This window comes from Bubalus kerabau, chromosome 9 (genome assembly GCF_029407905.1).
Source record: "Bubalus kerabau isolate K-KA32 ecotype Philippines breed swamp buffalo chromosome 9, PCC_UOA_SB_1v2, whole genome shotgun sequence".
In the NCBI taxonomy this organism is placed as follows: Eukaryota; Metazoa; Chordata; class Mammalia; order Artiodactyla; family Bovidae; genus Bubalus; species Bubalus kerabau.
In genome coordinates, this window is record NC_073632.1 from 17159792 (window position 1) to 17182498 (window position 22707).

General features: G+C 43.9%; 2 protein-coding genes across 2 annotated transcripts in view; one reads left to right on the forward strand and one right to left on the reverse strand.

Annotated features, from left to right (window-relative positions):
• Positions 1–6423, forward strand: part of COL19A1 (collagen type XIX alpha 1 chain) — a 447290-nt gene extending 440867 nt beyond the window's left edge. The window contains exons 50-51 of the mRNA XM_055534763.1: positions 4027–4104; positions 4282–6423. Of these exons, the coding sequence (XP_055390738.1) occupies positions 4027–4104; positions 4282–4409 (206 nt within the window). The 3' untranslated portion in view covers positions 4410–6423. The remainder of the gene's footprint in view (positions 1–4026; positions 4105–4281) is intronic.
• A 7416-nt stretch (positions 6424–13839) lies between these two features.
• COL9A1 (collagen type IX alpha 1 chain) overlaps positions 13840–22707 on the reverse strand; it is an 89635-nt gene continuing 80767 nt past the window's right edge. The window contains exon 40 of the mRNA XM_055534726.1: positions 13840–14861. Within this exon, the coding sequence (XP_055390701.1) occupies positions 14674–14861 (188 nt within the window). The 3' untranslated portion in view covers positions 13840–14673. The remainder of the gene's footprint in view (positions 14862–22707) is intronic.

Sequence of the window (22707 nt, forward strand, 5' to 3'; positions counted from 1 at the left end):
TAGTATGTCTTGGTACAGATCGCTTTGGGTTCATCTTATTTAGGACTCTGAGTGGTTACTAGGGGCTTCCCACTTGGCACTGGTGGTAAAGAACCTGCCTGCCAATGCATGAGACGTAAGAGACGTGGGTTCAGTCCCTGGGTCGGGAAGATCCCCTGGAGGAGGGCACAGCAACTGACTCCAGTATTCTTGCCTGGAGAATCCCATGGACAGAGGAGCCTCGTGGGCTACAGTGCATGGGGTCACAAAGAGCCAAGCACAACTGAAGTGATGTAGCTCACATGCACATGCTTCCTAGACTTTGAGGACTGTCACCTTCACCAGCTTAGAGAAAGTTTCAGCTTTTACTTCTTTAAGTAGGCTTTCTGGCCCTTTCTCTCTCTTCTCCTTCTGGGGCCCTTATATTGTAAATGTTAGTAAACTTTGTGTTGTCCTCAGTTTTTGACTCTTTTTTTTTTTCCTGCTCTGACTGGGTGATTTTCACTACCCTGTCTTCTGAATCACTGATTCACTCTTCTGCATCCTCTAATCTGCTATGGATTCCCTCTACAGTATTTTTCATTTCGGTTATTGTATTCTTTAGTTGCAACTGGTTCTTCTTTATACTTTCTGTCTCTTCATTGAAGTTCTCCTTGGGTTCATCCATTCTTCTCCCGAGTTTGGTGAGCATCTTTATGACTATTGCGTTGACCTTTTTATCTGGTTAATTGCTTATCTCCATTTTTCTCAAGAAAAACTTCTTTTTCTGAAGTGTATCTTGTTCTTTCATGAGGAAGGTATTCCTTTATCTCCTCAGCTGGCCTAACTTCCTGTGTTCATTTCTCTGTAGTAGGTTTATCAGCTACATCTCCTGGTCTGAAAGAGTGGCCTTACGTGGAAGGTGTCCTGTGGGGTCCAAGAGCGCAATGCCCCCTGGTCACCAGAGCAGGGTGCTCCCAGGATATCCCCTGTGGGACTTATGCGTCCTCCTGCTATAGTTGGGTCATGATTCCTGTTGGGGGCACTGATGGGCAGGATTTGCCCCTAGCTGGCTGGCTGCAAGACCCAGCCATGACTGTACCAGACACAGTCTGTCAGTGACATACAGGGCCAGACTCTAAGAGTGGGAATTGCTTTGGGGGGCACCCATGCCATCCAGGGCTGCCCACTGGGTGCAACAGGAGCTGCTTTGGAGTGACTGGCCGGGGGCACACATGTTGGGCAGGGCAATTCCTCAAGGAACACTGGGGGGAGGCACACAGTGTTGTAGCATCCTGCTCCTCTGTCACAGGCTCTAAACTCAGTCAGTGAACCACTTTCTCATATGACCCAGATACTCTTATTTCTCTACTATTTCAAGATCAAGGTTTATTATAGGAAGGCAAAATTGGTTTAACATTTGAAAATCAATTAATGTAATTTACCTCATAACCAGATAAAGGAAAGAAATTATGTATGATCATATTAATAGATTCAGAAAAAAACTTAATTGATTATATTCAACACTTCATAATTTTAAAAAAGAAAAAGCAAAGTCTTGGCAATTTCAGATTAGAAAGTGTTTTTTTCTCTTTTTTAGTTTTTAAATTATGAAAATATGATAAAACACTTATAGGAGACTTGGAAAATGTAGAACAAAGTTACATATAGTTCCACTATATATTACAATTATTTTTTAAATAGATAAAGATTTTTAGTTGGAGTTTCAATATCAAACTCTCAAAAATTAATGGAATGAATATACAGAAAAGTAGAAGGATGCAGTGCCCCTGAAAAGCAGACCCAGGTGCTTTTCAAGCTGCTGCTTGTGTGCTGGGACTCAGAGCAAGTGGGCTTGTGCAGGGGCCCTTAAGGACGGAGGCTTGGTTTCCCACAGCCCTCGGGCCCTCCTGGAGATAGGCCCTGCTGGCTTTCACAGACAGGTGTTACGGGAACTTGTCTTCCCAGGGCAGGTCTCCAAGGCTGGCGAGCCCCACAAGGGACGTGGACCCCTCACTCCTCAGGGTAACCTTCTCGTCTGTGGCATCCCTCCCCTTGTGGTCAGCATGCCAGGGGAGTGGCCTCTGACTGGGCCACTTCTCTGCACCTCCTGCCCGTCTTGATCTGGCCTTGCCTTTGTATCCTCGGTTGTGGAACATCTGTTCTCCTATCTTCAGGCCATCCATCCTCAGAGACAGTGTTTCATATGCAGTTGTAGATTTGGTGTGTCTATGGGAGGAGGTGAGCTCAGGGCTTTCCAGTTCACCATCTTGATCAGGAATCCTGAAAGAACTTTACTTAAACTTTTCTCAAACACATGCTGAGTTCCCACCTTCTGTGAAAATCCTCAAGAATGGATGCCCCACTTCAAAGCCTTATCCATTTTAGAAAGAGCCTTGCACACTAAGCGGATGTGGAGTTAGCAGGAGAAAACAGATCCTGCCTTCTAGCTTCCATCAACCTTGGAGGGACAGTATTGGGAATGATTGTTCTTACTTTTGAACTTATAAAGTTCAGCTGTTATTGGTTCATAATGAGGGAAACCCTCTGTTATTTGTAATCCAGTGGCCCATAGAGTAGTTCATGCGACTGATACAGATTTGACTTTTCAGATTTGTTAACAGTCGGGGCCTTAGGAAGTAGGAGGCGTATGCGTATCAAAATGACAAAGGACACAGTGGTCAATCGGGGTCAGGACAAACAACGCATAAGGCCTTCAAACAGCTTGTAAGGCCCTGCATGAAGAATTATCCTTCCCAAATGCCAGTAACACTCTTTTTCTGACCTCATTTTTCCAGCATGCATATAAATGCACTGACTTACAACTTTAGAAATAAACCCCGAGAGTCGAAATGGAAATCTCCAAGGCTATCACCTGAAAAACTATAACAAACACAGTTCTTCAATGACAAGACCCTCTGGATACATTGGGTTAGAACTCTGCTGCTGTTTTATTTCTGTTTTCCTCCAGAGGCTACACTGATACCAAACTGTCCTCCTGCACCTACAGGCCATGCAGACACATGTCTCTTTGCAGACAGACCAGCCTTCAAGTCCTTTCCAAATTTCAGGAGAGGCCTGCCCTAAAGGGGTGAAAAACTTATTCTAGAAAAATGGGGAAGCTGTTACTGACCTTATTAGCATTCCTATATGAAATTTTGTTGTGAAACAATTATAAAATAAGACCCTATGGCTTTGGGGAAGCCTTCATAAGGAATGAGCTTGGGACCTTAATAGGAAATAGGAATAAAAATTTTTCATGTGCTTTGTGCAGGTCAACACCTCTATCTATTAATAGCAGGTCGGTATTAACCTAATGATATGAGAGCTTTGTACAAATGCATTTTTACATTTGACAGGAGACATATAAATGTTCTGTGTTTTACAAATACATAAATTATTTTTTCTTGTTTTATGACACCTCATATACACTGAGATTCATGTGGAATAATGTATTTTGCATTATATTAAAATCTGAGAACTAAATTTAAATACATAGCTTTTAGCAGATATGTTCTTCTTTTGGAATTATGTTCCAGTGTTATTAATCCTTGTTAATCAAAAGTTCGTATTTTTTCAGTTATTTTTCTTTCTTCCTAATTTTTTAGCCTGTGATATTAAGCACTCACTGAGATGACTTAGTGAGAGTCAGCTTAACAAGGTCTCTGTAATAGTGGGAACTGGGTGGAACTATTAAATACATCCCAGGTAGTAAATATTATTTTACTGCAGAAATGTTTAGAGATTTGGAAGGGTACTTTCAAATGACTTAACTACAAACACTTTTCCTTATTGTTCACATATGTTAAATGAAAGTCAGCTATAGAAAAGAAATCCTGGTGACTTTTCACGTTTGAATATGTATCAATTTAGGATACTGTTCAGGCCACTGTTGTTTTGGATCCAGTATTGTACTGAGTGTCTGTAGCATAGTCTTCAGATATAAATGTGTGGAGATATTCCACTGGGTGTATTTTCCACGTGCACCTCAAAGTATCTCCTGAATGTGTATCAGTCAGAGAACGCGCTTACTTTTTTTTTCTCTCTTTTTGTTTATCTCCTCCTTAGGCTACCGAGGACAGAAGGGAGAAAGGGGGGAACCGGGAATTGGGCTTCCAGGGAGCCCAGGTCTTCCTGGGACTTCAGGTAATAGTGATATTACCTTCGCAGCATGAGCCAGCCTCCAAAAATCAGAGCCATGCCTGCTCCCTGTGGCCCCTTTAGTGTCGCTCCAGTTGACACTGAATGACTCGTGTTGGTTGGAGGGAGGGAGGATGATCTGTATGTTGACCTGCATTCCGATGGGGTCTTTTATTTCATTAGCTCCAGGCTTGCCAGGCTCACCAGGTGCCCCAGGGCCCCAGGGCCCCCCAGGACCTAGTGGAAGATGTAACCCAGAGGATTGCCTGTATCCCGTCTCACACACCCGACAGCGAACAGGTGGGAAGTAACCACACCTGAGGAAGACTTGATGCCAGTCACCTCTCCTTGCTGTTGGAGCTTTCTTAATACTGTCAGACCCTCGTGATTGTGGGTGACTTTTTTTTTTTGGTGTAGGCGAGACATTAAAAACAAAAATTGGAATCCTATTCCTATAGTAACTGCGATATCAGCCTTTTCAGAATTTTTTCCAAATTCATTCCATGTCTTGCTTCACCATTATTATGATTTTTATTCAGGGTTTTCTATGAAATATGCAAGCACATCCTATCATTTGTTCTTCTTTAAGAGAAAGTGATATCTTATGATTTAGTAGACTGATGGTGATGTACGTTTTGTAGTCTTATCAACTTGTATGTGACCTTTCATTTCTGAATTTTAAAGTTTCAGACTTATCTGGACATTTCCTTGGTATTTAAATTTATTATTATTGCTGACAATTTCGTTAACTTTTTTGAAATAGTGCATTGCTCCTGCTGAATGTTTTTGACTACTTTTATAGCTTAAGAATTCTTATACCATTCTTTATCCATTCTACTTATGTAGAGAAATAGATAGGCAATAAGACCTTCATAATTTAGATTCTGGAAGAAAACTCAGGAGGCTGTCTTATCAGGGAGCCCAAAATCCTACCAGAGCCAACTACTGAAATGATTTTGTTGCTCCTGTGTAATGAGCTCCAGTCAAAGCGGTCCCACCAGCATGAGTGTGTCCTGCGTAAGAAGGAAGGAGCGAAGTCAAGGCCCAGCACTGTGGTCCCTTTGCTGAGTTTCTCATTTGGGAAACAGAAAGCTGATTTTTCTGGGAGGTGTCTGGTGGTGAAGGCATCCAGCTGTCTTTGGTACTTTCAAAGTTTAAAGGGCCTCGCAGAGTCTTTGGGCCCGAGTACATTAGCCTTCTGACCTCATGACTCTCAGATGTTAAGAACCAGCCATCAGAACAAAGGATGGGACTTCTAGCAACTGGAAAAGAAACCTTCTTGTGCTAGAAGATGAGCGTGTGGTATCCACAGATGCATATCAACAAGCTGAAGCCTGGAAGCTTGTGGGAAGAATGATGCTTCTCAGAAGCTGCAGCTAGAGGTTCAGGGCCGTGAAGGAAATCCATGAGACCGAGCAAGAGTCCACACACTTCAGGGGCACAGACACTGCCCGGACCACATCCTCTGACCAGGAACGAAAACGTGTGATTGTCAACCAAACAGCTGAATGGTAGTTTCATGGCCTGGCCGTACATTATTTTGAGAAACTGTTGGTTGAAAACGATTTCCTGAAACCGTGGGCAGGAGGATGTTGTTGAAATCTGAGTGGCGGGTCCTAGGGATGCCAAGGGCGTGCACCACCCCCCCCAGCCCCCGCCCCGCCACAGACATCTGCCATTGGGGCAGATTGTGAAAAGCTGTGAGCACGGTCTTGTGGGCAGCATGCCTCCATGGAGGCAGCTTTGTTCAAATGCACCGGGGGTTTGAACTGGTTTTCACTGTAGTTGGATGAACTGATGGTCAGGTACTATCTACATGGCTGTGCATATGTACAACCTTTTTATTATTTCATGTTGAAAGATGCTGTATATTTCACTTCCAAGTTTATTTATTTTCATTTCCAAGGTCATTTTATTTATTTCAAGTGTTGTTAATTTTAAATTTATTTTCTCCTTCATTTTCTTTCCTGTGCAATACGTACAATGGTGCTGTGTTTTAGACTGACACAATCAGAATATACATATACATTTTCTTAGTAAAATGATCATTTAGCCCCACAAAATGTACAGAGGTCTAAAATCTGGTGCTATGTGTATATCTTGAGCTTTTAATTTGTGGAGCTTTAATTTGTTGAATTTTCTGAAAGCTTACAACTCCTCTGCCATTCATTAATTTACTTGAATTTGTCATAAAGCTAAAAACATTTTATATGTTTTCAAAGATTATTTTTTCATATTAATTGTTTGCTTATTCTTTTGCTTCTTTGTTAATCCAGAATTATTTATTTTAGCATTTTACTGCTTTCATGAACTTTTTTGTCAATGGTGATCAATGCATTGTTTTCTTGGAGTCGATCCCTTCACAGACACAAGAAGACTCAGTTCATTTTCTTGTTTTACAAATTCTCTCATTTTAATTCCAGAGAATATTTCATGTGTCCTTTCTACAAATTAAGTATTTCAGAACCTTTCTTTTTCTAAATTCCATTAATGCTGGACTGGTTTATTCCTGTTGCAAGGGTCTGGATTTAGTCAGGTGATTTGAGGAGTTGATGCCAATTATAAACCTGAGTTGTCACAGTGACTCAGGTCCTTTCTAAACAACTGACATGTGTGATTCAACCCTACTTGGGGATAACCAGAGGAAAGGGCTGCATCACACGGAATGAACTCTGCCTGGCTGCCTGTGCAGGAGAAGCAGCAAAGAGCAGCAAGAAGGGCTGCACCCGGCAAACACAGCACCAGTAAAGTGAAGACCTGGCAGTTGCCTGATTCTTTTAACAAAAAGAACGTGGATAATTTAAGGCCCCAGACAGGGTGTGAAGACTTCCCCTAACTGCCTTGGTGGTGGCCAGTTCTCTTGTCTCATTTTGTTCCATTCCAGAACCTTTGTTCACTTCCACGCAGAAGTCAGCAGTGTCCACAGCAGAGAAAAAGAATGACCACATTTCATGAGTTATCTCTTGTCTGGACTCCACACAACAAAGTATGTTTAAATACAAAGTAATTGCAGGCCACGATGGCAACAGACTTCCCACATAGCACGAGTAATAAAGAACCTGCCTGCCAATGCAGGAGACACAAGAGACGCAGGTTCAATCTCTGGGTCGGGAAGGTCCCCTGGAGGAGGGCATGGAAACCCATTCCAGGATTCTTGTCTGGAGAATCGCATGGACAGAGGAGCCTGGCAGGCTACAGTCCATGGGGTCGCAAAGAGTCAGACATGACTGAAGCCACTTAGCACGCACACACATGATGGCAATTAAAAGTTGTGTGTTTGCCCTATAAAAGTATGTTTGAATTCCAGTCTAACATTTTGTGTCAAGATCAGGTAACACTGTCAGATAGAAATCCTTCTGTGCAAAGAACAAGATTTGACTTCAATTAATATTTATGGCCTTTAGAAAAAGGAAGAATAATTCATGACTTTGTTATTCTTCTTTTCTGCTGAAGACATTAACCATTTTTTGATAGCTGTAACAGAAACACAGCCAGTCTTAACCTTTGAAATTTTTCACCTTGTTATCAAAGTAGTTTAATTAATGACTTTAAAGTATTGATAATCCCATATGCTTATTTCTATGTTTCATAACATTGTTGAAACTTTAAAATTTTAGACACTTTTATGATAGAGCATCAGTAATTATCTTAAGATATATTATCTGTAAAAGATGTCATTTGATGTTTGGATTATAAAATGATTTCTTATGAGTATGTTTTAGGAGTTAAATAAGATTGAGCTTTTCTGCAGTCTTTCTCCACTGTAGAGAACCTGTGATATATCACCTTTTGTCCACAAGATGGTGTCTTAAGCAAGTTGTATCAGAAGAATTGAACAGACTTGCTGGAAAATCCCATGGACGGAGGAGCCAGAAAGGCTGCAGTCCATGGGGTCGCTGAGGGTCAGACACGACTGAGCGACTTCACTTTCAGTTTTCACTTTCACGCATTGGAGAAGGAAATGGCAACCCACTGCAGTGTTCTTGCCTGGAGAACCCCAGGGACGGGGAGCCTGGTGGCTGCCGTCTATACGACTGAAATGACAGCAGCAGCAGCCACAGCGGAAACACAAAAGGCTAGAAACAGCTGAGCAGACAACTCCATCAAAACCTTTGCTTTTGTACTTACTCTTTTTTACTTTTGTAAATAATTTCTTGTTAATTTATGTTTTGTAATTTTTTTGTTAATTTATGTTTTCCTCACTTTAAGTATCTTTATGAAGCAGGCACAATAACGTTTGATTTGTGGACTGTTTCAGTTTTATTTCATAAGTGTATTTATATGGCTAGCTAACTTGAAAATTTACTATTTGTAACTTTAGTTTGTATGCTACCCTCATATTTTAGTGATTAACATGAAAACACTTGAGTAATCATGTTACCTATTAAACAGGATAGAAAATCTCTTTGGGCAGATAAAAAGAATTTAGCTTATCACAAGAAGTAGACCATTCATAGAATGAGACAATGTCCAAATCTTCATATTGTTCAAAGTACTTAAAAGTTTACAATTAGATTTGTATAATTATATTTTCTTAGAAATGTATCACTATTTACAAAAGTTAAGATAAGAAACACTATTTTTCAAAATACCATTTAAACTTTCCTAACACTGGGAATAATATCCTGATATTGAGAATTTTCAGTTTAAGTTATATGCTTAAGGTTTTTCCAGTGAAGTCTCAGAATAGTTTTGCAGATTTGTTCATTGCTCTTGTTGTTCAATTATTTTTCACATTTTTCTGTGTCCACCTTCTTCAGATACACAAGCGTTTCAAGTCATTGTTTCCCAGTATCCATTCTTAAACGCTAGTGTGGAGGCTTGGACCCCCTGTTATAGCCCTCTCTCTCACAGCTTACACAGCCTTGCAAGAGGGAGAGGTATAGACTGAATTGAATTTTTGTCTTTTATGCCTATTATTTCAAACTGACTTAGCCCACTGAATTGTATTCACTCATTAGTTGACTGGTAAAGCGTTCATGACATGAAACGTGTTTAACTACTGGGAGTCTCAGGAAATAAGACAGATTAATGACCTCAGTCTTGTGTGCTGTGGCTGGAGTGGTACCCCAAACACTTCACTCAGCAAAATTCTGCCAGAGTAACTGCTCGAGTTAGTTAAATTGAATGGAAAACCAGATGAGCACAGAGAAAACTCTTCCAGAAGAGCAGACCCAGAATAGCAAAAATTTACCTCAAATTTCAGTTCCGTTCAGTTCAGTCGCTCAGTCGAGTCTGACTCTTTGCGACCCCATGAACCGCAGCACGCCAGGCCTCCCTGTCCATCACCAACTCCTGGAGTTCACCCAAACTCATGTCCATTGAGTCAGTGATGCCATCCAACCATCTTATCCTCTGTCTTCCCCTTCTCCTCCTGCCTTCAATCTTTCCCAGCTTCAGGGTCTTTTCAAATGAATCAGTTCTTTGCATCAGGTGGCCAAAGTATTGGAGTTTCAGCTTCAGCATCATTCCTTCCAATGAATATTCAGGACTGATTTCCTTTAGGATGGATTGATTGGATCTCCTTGCAGTCCAAGGGACTCTCAAATTTAGGGCAGGCTTATAAAACCAAGCTGTCTAAGAAAAATCTAAATGGAAAAAAATGCCATGTTCAGAGCCAATAGTCTTCCCTGATAGCTCAGTTGGTAAAGAATCTGCCTGCAATGCAGGAGACCCCGGTTTGATTCCTGGGTGAGGAAGATCCCCTGGAGAAGGGATAGGCTGCCCACTCCAGTATTCTTGGGCTTCCCTGGTGGCTCAGCTGGTAAAGAATCTGCCTGCAATGCGGGAGACCTGGGTTTAATCCCTGGGTTAGGAAGATCCCCTGGAGAAGGAAAAGGCTACCCAGTCCAGTATTCTGGCCTGGAGAATTCCGTGGACTGTATAGTCCATGGGGTTGCAAAGAGCAGGACATGACTGAGCAACTTTCATTTTCAGAGCCAATAGTGAGTGATATAGGTTACAGCTCCAGGAGTTAGCTACTTGCTTCATGAATGTGTCAAAAGAGAATACTAATAAAGTAAAAGATTTCACTAAATTTAGGGGGTAGTTAGTAAGATTTGAGTTTAACAGAAGGATGTGTGTCACCTGACAAGGACAGGTATATGGGTGTAAAGATGCTAACCGCATCACAACTTTTTATTTTGCTCTTTTATTTAAAGTACATTTTAGGGATAAATATTTTTCAGTGTATTAATGTATTTAAATTCAGATTGTTTTATGACATATTTTTAAACTATTTATTTTTAAAATAAGACTTTGGGTGCATTTTTTGTCCATTCTCTGTGTTCTCTATCTTACCTCATCAAGCTATGTAAGGTTTAATTCAACATACTGCTGTTAAGCGGAATGGCGCTAGGTTTATGCTAAATCCCACGTGGTTATACTGCTTTGAGGAGTCAATTCCTGTGTGTTTGTGTTGCATAATGAGTTTGTCACTTATCTCAGCAATAAAGGATTTGACCCCGGATCAGGGAGTTCTGAGGTTCCGTTGTTAGCAGCATCTCTTCTTTAGCTGAGGCTCCACATTTCAGCCCGGCTGACGGGGTCAGCCACAGGGAGGCTGCAGGCACACTCACCTCCCAAGCTCTCGCCTCCGTGAGCCCACGGATGCCGAGGGGCGTGCAGACTGGTCTGTTGCAGGGCTTATGTCAATACCCCACTTGTAATCATACTTTCGTTTCTCACATGAATCCACACTTAGCTTCTAAGAATTACATTCACAGCCCAGCTCCGTGGCAGCTCATAAAAAGCTTGGTCTGATGAATTTGGATGAGAATTAAAAGCAGAAACAAGAGTATCCAGGCCTTTGTGACTTTGGTCACACATGGTGATCTCACTAAATCATGTGGGCTTGAGCAAGATGAAGGATGTCAGAGTTAACTTTTCTCAGAAACATAAGGTCTTCCATCCTGAGTGATGGGCCATTAGGTTAAATACACAGCATGTCTCTTTAACAGAAATGAATCCCATCAAACCCTGCAGATGGATTTAGATTCCTGCTTAGACTGGGAAATGATTTACCGAGTTCTTAACGATCCTCACCCTCAGGTCCATCGTGAAGAGTAAGGTAATCGTGTGCTCTCTGAGGGATAGTCTGAAGTCTTTTCACACAAAAATCTCCAACGTGGAGGCCAGAGACAAATTCAGACAAATCTTAAAAGAAAGTTCCCTGGAGCCAGTTCCCATCATTCGCTTTCTCTGTAGGTATTCTTAGAAAATTTGGCCTCAAGAGCGAGATGTGAAGGGATTGTTAAGGGGAAAGTTAGCATGGATTCCCGTTTATTAAGATCAAAAATAGGATCCGTCAGCATCCTCTTCCTGATAACTGTATGTATACATTAAACTGTATGTATAATGTACATTATACATTAAACTGTATGTATAATGTACCAACCAATGCATTATACTTCCTCTAGTTAGTTCTTTAAAGAGCCTTTGGGCATGTGTATCTATAGTCATACGTTCTTATGGTAAACCAATTCTGATTTAATATTTACTGAGCCATATGAATTAATGCTGCCATGTCCTGGATCAAAGCTCACTAACAAAGAAAGACTCAGTACATAGCTGAAAAGTATCAATTTTACTCTAGAAAAAAAAAGAGAGACTTGACCTATATTTATTGAAAACAAATGCTCTTTTTCTAAAAAAGATACTTTAAATAACTTACATCCATTCCCTGTTTGTAAACAGCAGGATTACTTGTTGGCTAGTGCTTTTCTTAATATTGCTTTTTCACACCTTTTGCCAGGGCTCCCAGAAAATGTTTAAAAACCATTTTCTTGATATTTAGTGTGAGTGTATTTCTAGTGATCTTCCCCTTGTATTAGTTTATTTTTAAACTCAGACATGTTAATTATCAGAGAAGCTTTACGAGTCAAAAAAATAAAGAATACAGAGATTTCTCTTCTAAAGTAGGGATTTACATTAAGCTTATTTCAGGTTGCAAGTAAATCAGATTTTATTTATGATGTTTAAGTATAGCAATATTCATGTAGTTAGCTTCAAATAGTGTGTCCATAAATAATAAAGTCAATCATGAAACTGATATGACTACTCATTCATCCCCTTCTGCTAGACAAAGTTAATGATCCCAAACTGTGCTGGGGAATTTATGTGCTCAGTCACTGGGAAGTGATTTCCACAATTCTTACCCAACCTGTCAGATCTGTGGGACAGAAATCAGGTCACAGTGTCACAGACGCACTGGCTTAGAATTAGATCATCAGCCCTTGAGTAAGTAACATGCACGTTTCTAACCACCTGTAATTACCCCACACTTTTCTCAGCAACTCGGACACCTTCCAACTGCCCCAAGGTCTGGAGGATTTCTGTTTTGCTAAAGAGAGAGATTTGGTCTAATTCAGGATTTATCAACATTCTTTCATGGAGAGGATCAGTGACATGTTTTCTTTGCAATTTCTCTGTCAAGTCTACACTGCTTCTGTAAGCTGTTTCTGAACTGGATTTACGATGGATTACTCCCACTGTTGGGGATGTGCTCATTTCCGCACAATCGCTTTGTAAGTGGTGGTTTCCAGTTTGCTGTGTCTATGGAGCTTGCTGTACAGCCTTTTGTATATCAAGTTTGTAGAACAGTTGATTCTACTTTTCCTTGAAATTTTATTTTTTTTTTAATTTTCTTATGAATCTGATAAACCTATTTATCAGAACTGAGAAACGTATTTATTTATCTAATTTTTCTTTTGTTGTATCTGACTGTGTCACTCCAGTTAAAATAAAACCACCTTGGTGAAAATAAAGGCGATTTCTTTGCATTTACTGGATTGTATGTCACAGCACCTGAAAAGGTTTGCCATCCATGTGGAGACCATGTAAGCAGTTATGCCCGCTGTCTCGTCTGCAAAGATTATCTCTTCCACGAGGAGGAGGACCGTCCTCCCTGGCGTGCAGATGGCACTGACCTACGCAGCCAAGCCAGAATTGTTCCCCTTACACACCAGGAGCATGGGACTCAAGGCTGTGAGTGGCTTTAAAGAAACCCAGATACACATTACATGTTGATAGATTTAACCAAATGAGTGGGGCTAAGATTTTAAAATGCTGAGAGTCCAACTGAGGGCAGAAAAGCTTCACCAGTGAGGAGAGGCATCACACCTATCAGGGCTCACTCCCCGTGACTTGAGAGAAGGGAGTTCCATAGACAGAGAAGATCCTGACTGGCACACTGTGCTTTGCCTGGGACAGGTGATCATACGCCCTGTGACACAAACTGACTATGTTAATACAGATGTTGACAAAACAGCAGGCCAGTGTGATTATGTAAATAGTAATGGAGTGCTTGAGGGGCCAGGCAATACCTGGTCTCCATAGGGATGTATTGATAAGAATACAGTGCTTTAGCTGAGCTGCCTTTATACAGTTTATAAGAAAAAATTGAGTACAACATAAATCATTTGTGCAGTGAAGTTCTAAACAGGACAGCACTGAAATGAAGGCAGCAGCTTCTCCCCCAGAACCCGAGCAAGGCTAGACTTGGGGGGCCCATGCAATCGGCCATAGCATGCACGCAGATTTGTGCAAGTGTATTTGTACATTTTTTTGGAGGATGGGTTCATAACTCTCATTTTATTTCTCAAAGGTCCATGAAACCTCCCCTACCGCCTCCCCCAACCCGCCACGCTCCACCCCCACCACACACAAACACACAAAGAACTCTGTCGCAAGGCCACACCCTCTGGGGAGCAGTAAGGGCTTTTTAATTTCTCTGTAGAACAAAGCACTAACATCATAAACACAGGCCTACAGAAATGCCAGTATTTAAAAAGCTTTACGTATCTGAACAACTGTAAGTGACTTCTTTTCATTGAACCCAGCTATAAAAAAACATGCAAGAGAGTAAGAAACCATATTTATTGCTTCTTTGGTACAACAAGAGATGTGACCTCAAACCTTGAAAATAAATAATCTCATCAATAAAACTACTGAATGGTGGGTTATTAAGACTCTTTCTTTGCTTTCACATGGACGAGCCCAAAATACGAATGGGTTTGGATACAGTACAGTTCAGCAGAAAGGCAAGCTGACGCTGAGAACCCCACGGGTGTAAGGAAGCCACCCCAAGTGGCACAGCAACTACAGAGTCCCCAGGAGCACAGTGATGGGGATCTTAAGCACCGATTCTGTTGACAGGAATGGGGCTGCTTCTTAACTAGTCTGGTAAATCCTTGCAGAGCGTGAACGAGCGTCTGAGAACACACGCTCACTACAAAATGGAAGTAACTACTGCAACTGAGGTAAACCAAACAGCGGTCTCTGTTTATTGGCACAGCGGCCCGTGATGTACCACACAAGGATAGCACACGTGAGTTCAAGAGCCTGGGGACGGGACTGCCGATTCACTCAAAAGGAGGGGTGTTGTCTATCTGTCTGTCTGATCCATTGCTCTGTGGCTCCCCTCAAAGAGAAAGGAGAGAGGATTTGCTGAATAGCACCATTGTCCTAAACCTGATGGTCAGATGGGACTCCTAGGGTACCACTGAAGGGGCCGTTCTCCCCCAGGCGCCTTCTTCAGGCGTGGTTTCCACCGACAGCCGCGTGGCACCAAGCCCCTCACTGATTGGGACCTTTGCTGTTGAATGCCCGCTGACCGGCCTGCATGGTGCAGGACGCTGGCTCGCAGAAACCAGGGGGACCCGGGGGGCCTGGGGGGCCGGGCACACCGGGGATGCCTGCCGCCCCGGGGGGGCCTCGCTCGCCGTCTCGGCCATTCCTCCCGTAGCTGGCAGGACCCGGGTCACCTGAAACACACAGAAGGCACGCTTGTGAGCAGGAGACCTGCAGACGCAGACGCAGAAGGCACTGGGGCCCCTCCCCGGCCCGGCAGTGTGTGCAGAGGGCCTGGAGAGACGCTTTTAGAAACGATGGGATGGCCAAACTAGATCTGGATGGTGGGACAGGATCCCTTCATGGCAGTTGAGTCACTGCAAAATGAAGTGTTAGGAGACCCCGGAATCTCTCATCCCCTCTCCCATCTGCGGGATACAGCAGCCTCTCCACACAGACGTCTGCTGAGCCCGGGAACAGGCCAACTTAGATGCCAAACACACCTGGACCTCAATCTGTTAATAATTCATCGATACAGTTTGTACTTATTACATAATGAAATTATGTTGGATCCAGTGGGTTAAACAATTATTCCATCATCATATGTATATTAATCATTAAAATGAATTTCACCTGATTCTGACTTTTTTAACTTGGCTACTAGCAGATTTAAAATCATACACGCCAACTTGCATTTGCGCCTCACGCTATATCTCTTCAGATCACACTCCTGTAGCAGCCGCCCTTATTTCTAGCAGGTGATCAAGTTCCAGGCAGGGAGACGTGCCCCTGGGTGGTTGGAAGATGCAAACAGGTGGCTGGAAGGCCTAGCTCTGCCGTACGAGTCACTCATCTCCTGTCTCCTCATCCACAAGGTGGATGATGCCTGCCTGAGAACTATATTCTCTGCCTGAATGCACCTGATGAATATTAGAAAATTAATGCTTCGTGTCTCTTAGAAGACTGTGCAATGCACCCCACAAAGCTCCCTGAAATCCTTCTCATCAGAGCTTTACCCCAACAGGAACGACACACTGCCCTAAGCTCTTGGGGCAGGGGGAGGTTCTTTCTTTTGTCAAGTCCAAAGATTGGTTCCTCCCTGAACCAGTGAGGCGTGGAGTCACAGACCCCGTAACAAAGAGACACATTTCTGCGAGCATTCTCTCCATTGCACCAGCATGCCGTCACATGATGCCTGCAAAGGTGGTGATACCAGAGGCGTGTAAAAGGAATCCTGTGTGCCAGGATGACACAGTGTTTACAGAGATCCTCCTTTGGGTCCGGGCTTCCCTGGTGGTTCAAATGGTAAAGAATTTGCCTGCAACGCAGGAGACGCAGGTTCGATCCCTGCGTCGGGAAGATCTCCTGGTGAAGGGCATGGCAACCTGCTCCAGTATTCTTGGCTGGAGAATCCCAGGGACAGAGGAGCCTGGCGGGTCGCATGGGGTCACAGAGAGTCTGACACGACTGAGCAACTAACATTTTCATTTCTCCTCGTGTCCATGGTCTTAACTTGGCTATTAAGCCAAAAGGTGAAAACAAAATCTATACATTCAATTATATTCACTTAGATTTAGTTCCTTTCCCTGTTTCTTGGCAGTTTTTGGTTTTCTGTCCCTATTTTCAGTTCAGTTCAGTCACTCAGTCGTGTCCAACTCTTTGCAACTCCAAGAACCGCAGCATGCCAGGCCTCCCTGTCCATCACCAACTCCCAGAGTCCACCCAAAACCATGTCCATCGAGTCAGTGATGCAATCCAACCATCTCATCCTTTGTCGTCCCCTTCTCTTCCTGCCCTCAATCTTTCCCAGCATCAGGGTCTTTTCCAATAAATCAGTTCTTCACATCAGGTGGCCAAAGTATTGGAGTTTCAGCTTCAACATCAGTCCCTCCAATGAACACCCAGGACTGATCTCCTTTAGGATGGACTGGTTAGATTTCCTTGCAGTCCAAGGGACTCTCAAGACTCTTCTCCAACACCACACTTCAAAAGCATCGATTCTTCTACGCTCAGCTTTCTTTACAGTCCAACTCTCATATCCATACATGACTACTGGAAAAACCATAGCCTTGACTAGATGGACCTTTGTTGGAAAAGTAATGTCTCTGCTCTTTAATATGCTGTCTAGGTTGGTTATAACTTTCCTTCCAAGGAGTAAGCATCTTTTAATCTCATGGCTGCAATCACCATCTGCAGTGATTTTGGAGCCCAGAAAAAGCTTATTTATCCCATTTGCCTTCTGTTGGTCTTGTTGCAGTGATCTGGTCTTTTTTATCTGCCTTATTACACAGCCCACATACTTTTAGAAGGAAACTACATTAGAGACACTGCTTTACACATAACATTCTTCCCATTATACTTACTATTAGGTCCACAAAAAGCCACATTACAGGACAAAATGTAGCGAAGCTGTAAGGGAATAATTATCTCTGACTCTATACATCTCAAGGCTGTAGACAAGCAGATATAAGTAATTTCCCTTCATTTATCTCATAAGCCTTCATTTGACTACAACAAGTGATGAAGCAGGTAATTCTGTGTTTCCCTCTCAAGACAAGGTCTACCCCTAACCCACTGCGCCTGTTGACAAGGCTTTAGCAGAACCCTGACTTTAAGCAGAGCCTATTCAGATTTCCTGGCACGGAGACAGTTAAAGGTTCAGTTGGTCTTTTAAGGCTTAAAAAGAGAGGCCAGATATAAACGCTTTTAAGTGGTCAGGCTGGACAAACGGCAGCCCATGAGCCAACGCCGGGGTTGTGAACAGTGTTATCAGGACACAGCGTGTCCGCTGTTTGCACACTACCCTGGCAGCTCGGCACTACACAAGCAGAGGTCCGGGCTGCAGCAGAAGCCGTCTGGCCCTCAGGGCTCAAAAAGCACGGTCTGGCAGCAGGGGAAGGAGAGAGCGAGAAAGGAAGAGAGTGGCACTGACACATAAACATGACCGAGCTAAACAGCCAGCCAGCAGGAGCTGCTGTATAGCACAGGGAGCTCAGCTGGCTGCCCCGTGATGACCTGGAGGAGAACAGGAGGGGTGGGAGGGAGGTTCACGAGGGAGGGGGTATATGTATACTTATGCACATATGCATATATATGCATACATATGCAACATATGTGTGTTTGTGTGTATATATATATAGTTGTAGAAATATGGAAACCTCTTTTCAACTGCTGAAGAGAAAGCACGAATCGAAATTGCTCTCACTCTGCTTTGCCCGCCTCATGGGTGTCTGAGCTACACTGCTAAGTCACTTCAGTCGTGTTCAACTCTGTGCAACTCCATAGACAGCAGCCCACCAGGCTCCCCTGTCCCTAGGATTCTCCAGGCAAGAACAGTGGAATGGGTTGCCATTTCCTTCTCCTCTGAGCTACACTAACAGCCTAATAGAGTTTTCTGAAATTTCAAGGACCTATAAAATGTTACTGCCAAACCTTTCATGATTTTTTAAAAAATGAATGTCTGTATAATTCTCTGTACTAACACTAGAGGGCAGTCGTGTTACACAGAGGCCCAGCCTCTCGGCCCTAATAACACCTGCAATGCAATAAAAGGGACTAAGACACAGGTTTTAAAACAAAACAAAACATGGAAATCATTTCCAGCATTCAACAGGGAATTTCTCACCTGGTTCTGAGCACTTGACAAAGCACATATGTTTCAGGCATTAGTGTATAAAGTGGTTTGTTTACGTAAGATCCCCACACCCCAATAAAAGAGTGGAGACAGGACAGCCGAAGAAAAGGGGTAAATGACTATGCTAGACTCAAGCCCGGGCTTCCCAGGTGCCACTGGTGGTAAAGAACCCTCCTGCCAACGCAGGAGACGTAAAGGGCCTGGGTTCAATCACTGGGTCAGGAAGATCCCCTGGAGGAAGGCATGGCAGCCCACTCCAGTATTCTTGCCTGGAGAATCCCATGGACAGAGGAGCCTGGAGGGCTACAGTCCATGGGGTCACATAGAGTCAGATATGACTGAAGCGACTTAGAAAGCACACACACAGACTTAAGCTTAAAGTGAGTGTGCCCTTTCTGTCTGGGGACTTCTTAACTCAGGATCCACAGGTAAAGCTCATCTATCTGCAAACCTTGAACAAGAAACCTGGTGCAATAAGTGTGAGTCAGTCTAACGTCCGGGTCACGTTCACACACAACCATTATTTAAGGTCCTCGTTCTCCCAGCACGCTTAGATACACAAAGAAGTCAGGGCCCACTCTTAAATATCTTTTCTTCATATGCCCAGAGTGGGAAGCAACTGGTCCCCAGTGAACAAGTTCAGTGGCAACAGGCAAAGAGTTACTGGTGAAGAGACACTCACCAAAGGTCTCTGTTAAGAGACAGACACGGGAGAGGTGAGGGCAGGGGGCAGGGTCTAAGGTCCCAGAGGCCTTGCTCAGTGTGGTTCCCACAGCTCTGGGACAGGGGCAGAAAAGGAAATGTGCCAAAGTCAGTGTCTTGCCAGAATGGCAAGACAGACCCAGCACACACCTGGACCGCCCGCACGACACTCTGTCCACAGCAAGAACCTGGACACGTGAATGTCGGCCTTGTCACTTACTACCCGAGAGATCTCTGTCGAGGCCCATAACCTTTGTGGGTCTGTGTTTCCTCAAACATAAAAGGAGGAATAATAATAACTAAAGTTGCAGAATGGTTGCCAGAAGCCAGGTGCTATGCTAAGTGCTTTCCAGGTATTAACACATCCACAGATCCTCCTAAATGAGGAGGGTCTTCCCATGCCCGGGAAGCCCAGCTCCACCTCCCGCCCTTCTTACACACCTGCCCTGCCCACCTCTGGCTGTGAGATGCAAACTGGACGATCTGTGTCCACGTTTAGACGACAGGGCTCTACAGCCAAGACGACAGTCCCTGCAATTGTCATGATAAGAACCCAAGGTCTGTATCAGACGATGGACCATCACACCCTCAAGGGGCACACAATACTTCACAGTGAACACGCTGAGAGAAGGAGCCCAGACAGAGGCCAAAAACAGTCCAGAAGGAGCAGAGCCATTCTGACAACTGGCAGATAATGAAGGTATTGCATTTCTTCCAATACATCAGCTATATTAGCACAAAGAAGAATGACCAAACGATCTTCTTTCCATTTAGAAGGACCCGAGTCCCAAATTCAACAACAGGTCGCAGAATATCCTATTCTGCCAGTTCCCTCCTTTACTTAAGATGTGTGTTATCTACAAGGTTCCAGACGAGTCCCTGAACACAGCCCTGGTGAAGGCTCCCCTGGGTCCCAAAGTCCTCCTCCTGTCAGGATTGTGAGAGACCAGAAATCACTTTCTTACCCACACTCCAAGGTCTCCCAAGGATATTTAAAGCGGCCCAGCTGCTTGGTGACGTGATTTCCTGGGACCAACGCTTTGCACTTGCGGTCTGGAGTCACAGCAATTCAGCGGACGGAGGGTCTGAGGTGTTAGGGGCAGTGCTGACTGACAGAAGGTCGAGAAAAAGCCACAAAGGCTGAGCCAGGGTCCAGCTCTGCACTTCAGCCACCTCGAAATGCAACACTGCGTTTGTCACATTACTAACAGTTCGAATAACTGGCATTTCTGGAGCATCCACTATAGCCAGAAACTGTCCTAGGCTCCTTTCATGGATTGATTGTTCTTTAACTCTCAGAATTAGACTCTCTGGGAGATGGGATTGATTACTATCTCTGTTTTGTAAGTGGGGACACCAAGGCACGGAGCCAGTCAGGAACTAGCCCAACGCCATAAAGCTCGGAAGTGACAGTCAAGGTGTAAAGCCAGATATCTGAATTACAGAGCCCACACTCCCAAGGGCCCACTCTCAGAGGACTCGATTTAGAGGCAGAATGGCCCCAAAACCTCTTGCTCAGGGACTGAATGGATTTGGGAAACTGTCCTGTGAGTACGTTTAGGCAGAGACACGGGGATATGAGCCAACCCGAAACCAACGATCCAGCTGGTGCCTCAAAGTGGATGTAGACACAGACCCGACTGCGTGCTTCGGCCAGTGAGCCTCAATTCTTTAAAGACTAATCTGTAACTCTGAGTTCACCCTAAGTAACGTCAAATATCCCCTCGACGAAAATGTACCTAAAGCACAGAAAAACACAGATGGGTAGAACCAGGAAGGGAGGGGCGAGGGCTGGAAAAATGTAGCAAGGAAACAGAGGACAGGCTTCCGAGTCCTGGACAAACCTGACTTTAACAAACCAGATTTAAGCCGTAACTCCAAGACTAACATATAGTCATTTTCACAAGGAAGACCAGCTGAGGGTCACGGAGAGCTGCCGGGGATGACTTGCCCTACCTGACCACTCGCCCACACACGGATGACTGGTGTCCTAGAAAGCAAACCCACGGAGCCCCTTCCAGACTGAGCAAGGGTCCCGGGGCACCATGCAAACCGCACAAATACAAGCTGGTCTCCACCTTCCTATTTTTAAACGCAAAATGGGGTTTATCAACAGATTGTTTTGAAAGCAGAAGTCACCAGCTACAATAATGTATTTTTGGTAAATTGTGTCAGTACTACAAGCTGCTGATCCAGGAACTGTAACTGTCAACAAATGGGAGAAGGAGAAATTGTCAGGATCTCCTTCAAATACACAGATAATTAGGTAAATCGTAGTGATGTTATTTTATTAGCCTTCAAACGTTCTATTCCTACCACGGATAAGGGAGACGAGTCCTCAGTAAAGTCTGTTTTCCTTTTCTTTCTGCTAGACATCCATCAATGAATCCAGACTTTCAGTTCAGTTCAGTCGCTCAGTCGTGTCCGACTCTTTGTGACCCCATGAATCGCAGCACGCCAGGCCTCCCTGTCCATCACCAACTCCCGGAGTTCACTCAGACTCACGTCCATCGAGTCCGTGATGCCATCCAGCCATCTCATCCTCTGTCGTCCCCTTCTCCTCCTGCCCCCAATCCCTCCCAGCATCAGAGTCTTTTCCAATGAGTCAACTCTTCACATGAGGTGGCCAAAGTACTGGAGTTTCAGCTTTAGCATCATTCCTTCCAAAGAAATGATGCTAAAGCTGAAACTCCAATACTTTGGCCACCTCAACTTTACTGTTTATTAAAATCTTCCCTGGGTCCCATTCAACTCCAGCCAGATTTTCTTTCCTTTTCCTGATCACAAAGGCCTCCTTTTCCAATCACAAAAATTCATCAACTTGTGAAAACATCTTGACAGGCCCACCAATTACCATTTTAGAAAGGCAGCGTTTGAGCTATCTCCAAATGCATTTATATTTTTAAAAATTACTTTAAATGAGAAAGTGATCACCAGGAGTAATGAAATGGATAATTAGAAAGCAATGATGTTTGGGGGCTGCAATTATAACCATGATTGACTATGTAAGCCTCCAGCAGAATTAGAAAACGATCATTTCTTTGCTAGATTTCCCTCAACCAAGTTTTGCAGATCCACGGCAGGAGTGTGGGCCACCCTCCTTATGCATAAGCCAGCTCCCCTGACCAGTCTCCCCAGGGACTTCAGGGGGCCTTCCTGAGCCTTGGCCCCGAAGTGCTCAGAACGTTTACTGGAGGCTCAGGCTATTCACGCTCTTCACCTGAACTGGATTTCAGGCCCCAGGAGGCTGCCTCTGCACTTGGACTTGGCGGTCGCATCCAGCGGATTCACGTGGGGCAGCCTGGACCTCGGCCACAGAGTAGCCGGTGTGTAAGGAGAGCAGACACCCAGTGAGAGTGCCCACTGTCATACAGACACGACTGTGTCACCTCAGTCTACCCAGCTGGGCTACATTCTTGGAGTGACTCCTGTGAGTAGGAATGTGCAGGTTTATTTATTTTGGGATATGGGTTTCTGGAGGGTCTGCGTGTTTGAAGGAAAAGCTTTCAGAATAAAATTTCAGTTATTCCCTATGCAACATGAATAGCTGAAAACTTGGATTTGTCTTCCTGTTGCTCTGACGTTTTAGTTTAAAAAAAAAGAAGAGGAAACTACCACTGGGCTAGAAACGGACAGGGCCCCATTCATCCAGAATTTTAGTGCATTGTGGCTGGACCTCCACAGCAATTTTTAATGTATTTACT